This window comes from Muntiacus reevesi, chromosome 11 (genome assembly GCF_963930625.1).
Source record: "Muntiacus reevesi chromosome 11, mMunRee1.1, whole genome shotgun sequence".
Taxonomy (NCBI): Eukaryota; Metazoa; Chordata; class Mammalia; order Artiodactyla; family Cervidae; genus Muntiacus; species Muntiacus reevesi.
In genome coordinates, this window is record NC_089259.1 from 47,444,820 (window position 1) to 47,455,663 (window position 10,844).

The window sequence follows — 10,844 nt, forward strand, 5'->3', positions numbered from 1 at the left end:
ATATTGTAAAGTAATTAGCCTCCAACTAATAAAAATAAATGAAAAAAAATTTTAAAAAGGAAAAAAAAAATCACACACAAAGAAAGAATATGTCACTGGAAATCTAAGGAACAGAAGTATTTGTAAAACCAAGCAGGAAAGCCATCAGTTTAATTTCAGGTGAACTCAAGAAAATCCCTTGAGCTGCCTAGATAGTGAGAATTAAATGGCCGAAATCAGGGCAAGAGGGGAACTGAAAAAACTGGGAGCTGTCTAAGGCCAGAAGACAGATTTGCCTATTGGTTTGTAAAACCCTAAGCTATCAATGTATCTGTCCACATTGTATAACCTACCATGGAAAATGTGAATGAAGATACAATTGTGAGATATAAAATATTACTTGATTTGCTCAACCAGAAACACTGACTTGAAATCTGAAATTGATTTCAAACTACTCAGAAGTTATATAATACTGACAGCACAAAGTTCCAATGTTCTAACTTTGACAATTTTACAAATTCCTGTAAAAATTCTCAAGAATTTCAAAGCGAGGACTATCCAACTAGTTAAGGGCATCCACAAAATAAAAGATCTGAAGCAGCAAATTTAGGCTTCTATATTTAACCAGGAAGATCCCATTACTAGGAGATCCTCTTTCCAACCCAACCCCTTACAAGAAATGAAACTTGAAAAGGATCAGTAATTTGGAGAATACCTCTGTATCTTTTTCATAGAGCTACAAAAACCTGTGTTAAGATGATCTGAAATTAAACCCACCAAAATTTTAATCTCACAGTTTTTTCCCTGTCATAGGATCACAGATGATTAGAGTCATATTAAATAACACCTGAAAGTTTAAGCCAGTTTTCTGAACTTACTGTTGGTTGTTAGAATACTTTTGAAGATAATTAAAATGTTAACATAATTATTTTACTGTTACTTTAAATGTATTCATAAAAATCTAGACATAAACTTTAGATACTGATAGCTCTAGCTTTTAAACAATTTTCAAACCAAAGCCAACTTAGAAAATACCCACGAACACAAGTATAAAACCAGTAACAATTACACTAATGAGCTAAATTCAATGTGATGAACGATGTTATTTTCCCAAACCCATGGCACTGGCTGCCACAGCACGGGTTCAGCAGGCTGATGTTACTGTGGACCCGGGAATGCGTTTTTGAACCACCTTTCCCGACTTGAGCTCCTGCAAAACCATTTATCAGCCCATCAGGTCACTGGGATTAATGTAACCTTAAAATTTACTTATTATTTCCCTTTAACCCAAGGTAATTAAAATAGCACAACTTGATACCAATATTTTTTGCTTTATTGCATATGTTTTATAATGATGGTAAGATGCTCTACTTTTATATTTTATAATTTCACACTTTATAATTATATACTTTGATACTACAATACATTTTTATAATTTATACTTTCTATTTTGTTAAACTTTACAATATTTATATCCTTTATGGGTCAATAAAACAAATGCATGGTTGTACCCATTCTTAAATACATAGCCTAAAGACTTTTTATTCTAAACTAAAGTAGTTATCAGGGCTATCCTGGTGGCTCAGACAGCAAAGAATCTGCCTGCAGTGTAGGAGACGCAGGTTCGATTCCTGGGTTGGAAAGATCCCCTGGAGAAGGAAATGGCAACCCACTCCAGTATTCTTGCCTATACAATTCCAAGGACAGAGGAGCCTGGTGGGCTACAGTCCATGGGGTCCCAAAGAGTAGGACGTGACTGAGTCACTAACACTTGCCCTCAAAGTGGTTACAAAGGTTGCAAACAAGACTCTCACAGTTCACTTCCCTGCCACTCCTAAACACACTATGTAAAAGACTAGAGTTCAGCTTCAGCAGTCAAACAAATCATACAGACTTTTCACTTTCCATTAAAACAAAAATACACACTGGCAAAACTATATCCAAGCATGCATTCAGCATTTCATTATTATTTTATAAATTTAATGAGTACATTTAAATGTGGAGATTTTTAATTAAAAGGGTGGGGGGATGGACAAACACTGCATGATCTCACTTATACATGGAACTTAAAAAGTCAGACTCATAAATGCAGAGAGTAAAATAGTGGTTGCCAGAGGCGGGAGGATGGGAGACATGGGGAGATGTTGGTCAAAAGAAATGAATTTCAATTATGCAGGATGAGAAAGTTCTGAACATCTAATAGACAGCATGGTGACTATAGTTAATAATACTATCTTGTATACTTGAAATTTGCCAAAAGAGTAGATCTTAAGTTTTCTCACCATAAACACACACAGAGAAAACAATACCTATCTAAGTTGATAGATATGTTAATTAGCTTGATGTGGTAATCCTTCCATTTGATATGTGTATCAAAACACTACAATATACCTTTAAATATGTACAATTTTTGATGGTAAAGAATCTGCCTGCAATGCAGAAGACCCGGTTTGATCTATGGGTCTGGAAGATCCCCTGGAGAAGGGAATGGTAACCCACTGCAGTATTCTTGCCTGGAGAATTCCATGGACAGAGGAGCCTGGCAGGACCATGAGGTCACAAAGAGTCAGACACAACTAAGCAACTAACACACTTTCACTTGTTAATTATACTTCAATAAAACTGGAAAACAAAATAAAAAATAAAATAAAATGACTTTTTTTTTTTTTTTTTAATGGGGTTCATCGCAGCACTGTTTATAATAGCCAGGACATGGAAGCAACCTAGATGCCCATCAGCAGACGAATGGATAAGGAAGCTGTGGTACATATACACCATGGAATATTACTCAGCCATTAAAAACAATTCATTTGAACCAGTTCTAATGAGATGGATGAAACTGGAGCCCATTATACAGAGTGAAGTAAGCCAGAAAGATAAAGACCAATACAGTATACTAATGCATATATATGGAATTTAGAAAGATGGTAGCGATAACCCTATATGCAAAACAGAAAAAGAGACACAGAAGTACAGAACAGTCTTTTGGACTCTGTGGGAGAAGGCGAGGGTGGGATGTTTTGAGAGAACAGCATCAAAACATGTATATTATCTATGGTGAAACAGATCACCAGCCCAGGTTGGATGCATGAGACAAGTGCTCAGGGCTGGTGCACTGGGAAGACCCAGAGGGATGGGATGGGGAGGGAGGTGGGAGGGGGGATTGGGATGGGGAACACATGTAAATCCGTGGCTGATTCATGTCAATGTATGGCAAAAACCACTACAATATTGTAAAGTAATTAGCCTCCAACTAATAAAAATAAATGGAAATAAATAAATAAATAAATTTTTTTTTTAAATGGGGAGAAAGTGATAGCATAAAGCTTCCTATCACTAACAACTAAAATCAGATTTTTAGAGTAGCAGATAAGAGAACTACTCATGCAGACTGGAAACTGTTTCTACCATTACAAGCTTTGTGTCTTTAGGGAAATATTTACACTTTCTTTAGCTCAGTTTTCTCATCTGTAAAATGGGAGGAAGACTGGTACACACTTTACACTGTTATTGTGAAGATAAAATGTGATAACCTAGGACAAGCACTAAAGGCAGTAATATCATCCAGCAAGAGCTCAACAAAGGTTAGCTTTTAAGCATTAAACAGCTATTTAGATAGACATACTATGGTGTATGTTAGTAATCACATTACACCCTTAAAGTAACAAGCCAATGGCATGCTAAGTTGATGCCTCCCAATGAATTACTAAATTTGTGTTAATATTTTATATAGACCATAATTCAAGCAAAATCCTTTATCTGGTCAATGATTCTGAATGTACTACAAAATTAGTTTACAATTGATCTGTCCCTCATTTTACAGGGGGATATATCTAAGTAAAAACATGGCATGTGGTAGTGCATGTCCAGCGTGTCCAGCTCTGGGCGACCACATGGTCTGTAGCCCACCAGGCTCCTCTGTCCGTGGGGATTCTCCAGGCAAGAATACTGGAGTGGGTGGCCATGTCCTCCCCAGGGGATCTTCCCAACCCAGGGATTGAACCTGTGTCTCTTACGTCTCCTACATTGGCTGGCGTGTTCTTTACCACTAGCGCCACCTGGGAAGCCACAACAGAATGGCAACACAGCCCAAAAGAAATGGGCATCTAAAATCACTGTCTAGATGATTGTAACAAAACAAACAAAAGCCTTGAGATTTAAAAAAGAAAAAGAAGAAGGAGGAGGAGGAAGGAGGAGAGAAAAGAAAAGTCTGCAATAATCACTCAGAGCCGTCATAATCTTTTTCACCAAACTGTCAATTCTATTTCTTCTTGCCTGATTTTTTTCTTATTAGACAGTATATTAAACATACTGATGTTTTCTCATGTTAGTTCTGAAGATTTAAATAAATAAAGCTTTGATTTTTTCAAAAATTTATCATAATTGAACAGTAGAATATATTCCTTATAAATTGATTATGCCATCTGAAGAACCTAAAACTTTGGCTTGAAAGGTAATGTTTTCATTAAACATATGGCTAGTCTCAGCATGTCTGGCAGAATAATGTCTATCTAGCAAAGAAAATATGCAAAGCTATTAAGCTATAAAATGAAGAGTTTCTTAAAAAACTGCTGTAGATATTATTCCTCCCCACATTTACCCTGAACTTTGAAGTTTGAAAACAGCTGCAAAAATAACCAAGAAACTAGAAGGGATTATATACCCAACCAGATGAACAGAATCATTGAGGGCAGTGGGTCTCAAACTGTGGTCCCCAGACTAGAAGTCTGAACATCATCAGAGAACTTGATAACATCAGAAACTGAGGGTGGGGGCCACCAGTCTGTTTGAACAAGCTCGCCAGGTGATTCTGACATACACTCAAGTTTGAGAACCTCTGGTTTATGATAAACAAGCCTTGATACCAAACACCACCATCTTCAATATAACATGCCATTCACAAGTGGGAGTCTCTGGGTATGAATCTATCCCCTAGATATTGTAGTCAGGATCCTGCGACAAAGCCAAGGCAGATGAGATCCACCTCAGATTAGAAAGGGAGAGAACAAAAAAAGTGACCACAGCAAACAGGAGGGAAGAGATCGACCTGTCTAGAATAGCACAAAGTACTTGGAAAGCATAGAGAGAAATGTGAAAATTTCCAGATTTCTATTTCTCTGGTTTCCTTGCTTGTATATTCCCAGAGCCACTGATCCTCAACTCTGACAACACTAAAAGTGATCTTTTGAAAATATTTGGGTGAAAATTGGTTATCTGAGTAAAGTTCAGAAAATACTAAATATTTTAAAAGAAGCAAAAAACCCACAGGCTTAGAGAATTTAGAGTTGAAAATAAACCATATCGAGTTCACTTTTTAATTTTAAGAACACAATTTGTAAAATCTCTTTGAAAGTACATTCTTGTGAGCTTCAAGGAACATATACACAAATGAAATCAATGAAAATTACAGCAATCATGTTTTTGTTTTAAATGACTACTCATTCTATAATCTGAAACATATGCTGTTGAGTCTCATGCAATGATAACATGTAATCTCTAACAAGCGTTATGAACACTAACAATTCTTATTTTTAATATCATAAAAATATATATATAACATAAAACAAGTTCTGCTTTTTAATGGGGAAATGGAGATAATGCTAAATATGTAGTATTTTCTGAATGCTACATTCAGGCTCTTTCTCAGAGTAGATAAAGTACTTTGAAGAATATTAGTGACCTTCCCAAGATTTTAGGTATAGAATCAGAGATTCTTGGTCTCTCCAATCAGTTTTAAGTCTACGACTCAATTTATGCCAGTGCAATTGTTTTTTAAGTTTTGCAGAGTTAAGTTTCAAATATTCAACCTTGGCTGATGCGTGCTGACTGACATTCCTACCGTGCAAGACTACACAGGCTTGAATAAATGGGAAGCAATCTGTATTGGCATATATTTGAACTGGAACTAGTTCACTTGCTCCCAGCCCACACCTCTCTTTGCACCTGGGAGAAACAGCTCTGCATCAGAGCATTATGGCAGAGCACTCCTCCAGGCTGACTAAGGTTTAGCATCCTTAGGCTGACTCTTACCCACCAGGAAGGTGTGGAGCCAGAGGGCACATCACTACAGCAACTCCCCACAACAGACCCAAGCTACTCGCATACACAGAGCACTCCCATCTTTGAGGACACATAGAGATCAATCCCCCAAAAGATGTGTGCGTAGATATGCTGCAAAACATCATCATTTTATATACAGAAACCACTATCCTCCATTTCAGTGTCTTGGCAGAAACACAAACTTTTCCATTTACCTATGGTCATCTATGTTCCTGTTTGCCCTAAACGGTCCAGTTTTATAGTTGTTATGCTGGTGTAAGTTTAACGATGCCTCCTTTCCCATAAAAATAGTCCTGCATTAAACAATAAGTTATATGGTCATCCAACAGACAAGTCTATTTCAGAAAAGGGACAGGCAAGAGAGACAAAGCAGAGGTTAGTTTACTTGGAGATGTTTGCAGGACTTCTGCTCCAGGCTACCTTCAATATGTTGTTCAGGGACTATAGAAAATACTTAGGAGATTTAGCCATAATCTTAAAGTCCAACTAAATAATTCTCTGGGGTTTCCGGATGGCTTAGTGGTAAAGAACCCATCTGCCAATGCAGGAGTTGCAGGTCCAATCCCTGGGTTGGGAAGCTCCCCTGGAGAAAGAAATGACAACCCACTCCAGTAGTATTGCCTGGTAAATCCCATGGACAGAGGAGCCTGGCGGGCTACAGTCCAAGGGGTCGCAAAAGAGTCAGAGATGATTTAGCGACTAAACAAGAACAAATAAGTCTCTACTTCAAATGTAGAATTCAGTGGCAAAGCAAACAGCAACTTTTCTTCCTTCTCATTTCATAGGTGCTCAGAAAAATCCAGAGATTCTACGCTATATGAAATATACTGCTGGATGGAAATAATGTGATGAATTCCTCCACACAAGTTCAACTGCGGAATCATCACTACTGGGAATCTGACTTATAAATTCTGCCTTCCAAATCATTCTAACTCTCCTCACTATTTCAAAAGGAAATGTGACAAAGAGCACACAGTATCTAATGACTGCACTTGGCCACTCAACAAATATTTATGCCCAAGATCAAAAGTGGCCGTCCTTAGATCTCTGAAGCCAAACTTCAGATGTGTTTTGTTTAGCCCAGATAGGATTCTTAAATGTTTAAAATGCTGGCTAATACTTTAAAATGTGGACTCAAAGTAAAAATCCAAATTTTCATTTTCCCTTTAGAAATCAGAAGTTTGGTCAACACTGGGCTTATATTCTGTTAATGTAATTTCCATCTGGAACTGAGCAGCACCTTGGGAAAGAACTTCCCTATTTAGTCCTCCATGGACCTCACTCAACCATCCTCCCAGCCGTTGAGGTTTGTAACCCTTGATTTATGGCTGGAAAGAATTCTTAAGTAGACAACATCTGGCCTTTCAAATTAATGATCCTCTGCCAGGGGCTCTCTAGGTTTGGGGCAAATAGGAATCTACATCTTTAGATCAAAGACTCAACGAGGAAATGACAATAAACAGGAAAAATTTGTTTCTTCTTTTATCAAAAATCCACTTGGCTTCCACTGCTCCTACATAGCAGGTACCTAAGCTTACACATGCTATTATTTGTAAAGTGACAGCACATTCAGCCTCTCAAATCTAAATACAAAAAGGAAGGTAAATAAAATGGGATATTTTAATTGAACTTCAATGAGTCCAGGGAAAACTAAACAGCTACTGTTGAGAATTTAAGGTGCTGTAACCCAAAGACAAACTTTGACCATCAGTGAAATTAGCAATGATGTGCCAATGCTTCAGACCTGAAGAAAAGAACCATCAAGAATCTTGAAACATTCCTTAAAGTCCTAGAAAAATGCCACTACTTCCATCTTACTCAAAGAACCCAAAAATCTTAAAACAATAAAGATAGTGATAAATACAACACTACAACAGTGAAAATAAAGAACATGCTGCCCTCCAACTTCAACATAGCTGACAGCTAAAAATAAATTTTGAACAGATAAGTATGAAATGAAATTCATTTTAATCATGGTTAGGATTCTGAGATCATCTGTAATAAGGTATTTTACCATAATGCAACAGAGGTCCCACAAATCAAAATTGTTCTCTTCACACTGGGAGTTCTGAGCATATTAAATAGCTTACAAAGTAACTGATGGAATCAGAAGATATTGAACTTTTATTTTCTTCAGCTGAACTATAGGCCACTTGTGGAAAGCTATTAAACAGTCTTTCTGTTACAGATACTGCTGCTGTTGCTGCTAAGTTGATTGAGTCCTGACGGACTCTGTGCGACCCCATAGACGGCAGCCCACTAGGCTCCTCTGTCCCTGGGATTCTCCAGGCAAGAATACTGAAATGGGTTGCCATTTCCTTCTCCATTACAGATACTACATAACATGATACTAGAATATATGAATTTTCAAAAATTAAAGCCTTACTTATAGAATGTTTTTCTATCTATTAATTGGCCAGCTGCTAAAGAAACTGGCCACATAGTACAACTGAGACTTTATTGATTTATATTTAGACATCACTATTTTCCCAAAGAATCTAAAGTACTTTACCCAAACAAATAAATAAAATAACAGCATCTCAGGGACTTTTGACACGGTAAAAAAAAAAAAAAAAAAAACAACAACAACAACAACAACTCCTTACACATTTTTTTTAAAGGAGGGGAGGGTGTGCTGTTTTTCAAGACACAACCAAAATGTGGTAAAGATTGTTTAAATATCTCTCTCCAGAAGAAAAAAGGGCTGTGTCCTTTTCTTAAGGAAGTAAAAATGTACTGTTTGGTAACAGGCACCTCGATTTCGTAAACTCTAGAGAAATGATACTAGAAAAGAGATTTTTCGCCTCTTCTAAGACACTGATTTTTAAATCACCCAAGTGGGTATTGATTCTGTCTCCAATTCGTGGGTAAAAAACTGCAAAAAAACCAAAACAAAACAAAAAAAACAAAACACACGTCTTTCCGCTCAACATCTAAACGCGGGCTCGTATTTTGCTGACACTCAGACAATGTCTAGTAACTTCTCCCTAAGCTCGGCTCTGAAACATCTTCCCACATCGGAGACCTGCAAGTGTTATTATGACGAAGATGCGACCATCCAAGAGGCCAAGGTACATGACTCGACCAAGACCCAGGGTGAGTGCCGGGGGCCTTTAGTAACCCAACCGTCTCCCGCGTTCACTCAAACGCACACCTGCACGCACTCACACACTCGACCAAGGCCGGGCATGCCATCTCTCCAGTCACACCCCAAGACGTCGGGATCCTGCCAGGATGTGCGCTGCTCCCCGCATCGTCCTAGCTCCTCTGCCGTCTCGAAGCCACTCAGCCTCCCTCCCTCTTCCTCGTTCCTGCAGGTCATCTGCTCCCGCCGCCCCATCCGCCCCCAAAAGCCAGCTCTCGGACTCGGGGTCGGAGCAGCGGGACCAGCAGCGCTCCAGTGCGCCACGTGGAGGGCGCGCGCCAGCAGCCGGACCAGAGCCCGTCCTTAACGCGGGGTAGCGGCGCCCGCAGCCCCGCCACTCCTCCCGGGTGTGCCGGACCCTCCCCGGGGCCTTGGAGCCGCGCGGTCTTGCCTGATTGGGGTCTGCTGCGCGGAAAACGTGGCAGGCCATCTGCGACTCCGGGTCGTCGGGCTGCGCCTTGATCAGGTAAGCAAAGTAGGTGAGGTCCTGGCTGTTGTGGATGAAGCGCGAGATGTGTTGCGCCTTGTGCTCGAAGATGAACACGGCCGGGTTGGGCTGCGCGGCCGTCGGGCCGGAGCCCCCGGTGGCCCCGGCGCCCGGCGCGGGGACGCAGCGCAGGAAGGGCGCGCTGAGCACCAGAAGCACCTCGCGGGCCGCCGGCGCCCCGCAGCCGCCCGCCTCGGGCTTCTGGCTGCGCCGGCGGATCTCGGCCATGAGCCAGGGCAGCATGGGTAGCGTGGTCCTGCGGTCCAGGCACGACCCCCCCACGTACCACAGCCGGAACCTTTTGTCGCTCGGCTTCCCCGGGCCGGGCTGCGCCGGGGCGCCGGGCTCGGGCTCCAGGGGGTGCGGGAACGGCTCATCCTGAATGCAGCTGGGGGGCTCCATAACTCACTCCTCCCGAGGAGGGCACGGAGGCGGGGGGAGAGGCCCGCCGCGCCCCCCAGCCCCCCAGTTCTCGCGTTGAAGGCGCCGCGGAAACTGTGCCAACTGCGGCGCCGGGCCGTGCGCCCGCCTCGGCGCGACCCCGAACTCCGCGCCCTAGCGGCCCTGCCCCATGCGGCACTTCTCCGGGCGCGGCTCCCGGGCTTTGGCGGCGGGCACCCGGGCAGCGCCGGGCAGCAGGACTGGCTGAAGAGGGCGAGTTAAAACGCCATCCTCCTTTCTCGGGCTCGCGCGTGGGGTCAGACCTCGCGTTCCTCGTCCGCGGCTCCGCGGGGTCCGAGGGCCCTCGCCGCCCTCTCCGGCGCTGCAGAGCCGCTGCGGCCGCCGCTTGCCGCGGGCGGGCACGGGGAGGCTGGGCGGGGAACCGGCTGTGGGCGGGCGGGAGGGGGTGACTTGGGGCGGAGCTGATTCCTACCAGGGTGACCGGCTGTCACCTGGAAGGTCGGGGCCCCTGGGCTTCGGCGCGATCGGTGCTCCCGGAGGGCCTGCGAGAACTATTTCGGTGGAAAATAACAAAAACGAAACGTGGCCTCGCCGGGGCCGCTCCTCCTCCGGTCGCTGCAGCCCAGCTCGCTGCTCCTCCTCCTACTGTTCCCGTCCCTCCCTCGCTTCTTCCTTCCTTCCAGGCTGGCTGCTTCTTTAATCGGGCTGCCACCCCGCCTCCGGACGGGCGGGCGGGCGGAGAGCGTCGTCTCTGAAAGCTTATCTGAGAAG

General features: G+C 42.6%; 1 protein-coding gene across 2 annotated transcripts in view; it reads right to left on the reverse strand.

The window, feature by feature from the left end:
* Positions 1-10,694, reverse strand: part of TBC1D4 (TBC1 domain family member 4) — a 203,388-nt gene extending 192,694 nt beyond the window's left edge. The window contains exon 1 of one of the 2 annotated variants that reach the window (XM_065901626.1): positions 9,576-10,694. In XM_065901626.1, coding sequence (XP_065757698.1) covers positions 9,576-10,073 — 498 coding nt within the window. In that variant the 5' untranslated portion in view covers positions 10,074-10,694. The remainder of the gene's footprint in view (positions 1-9,575) is intronic. The other variant, XM_065901627.1, reaches the window with a different exon arrangement.
* Positions 10,695-10,844: the final 150 nt, after the last annotated feature.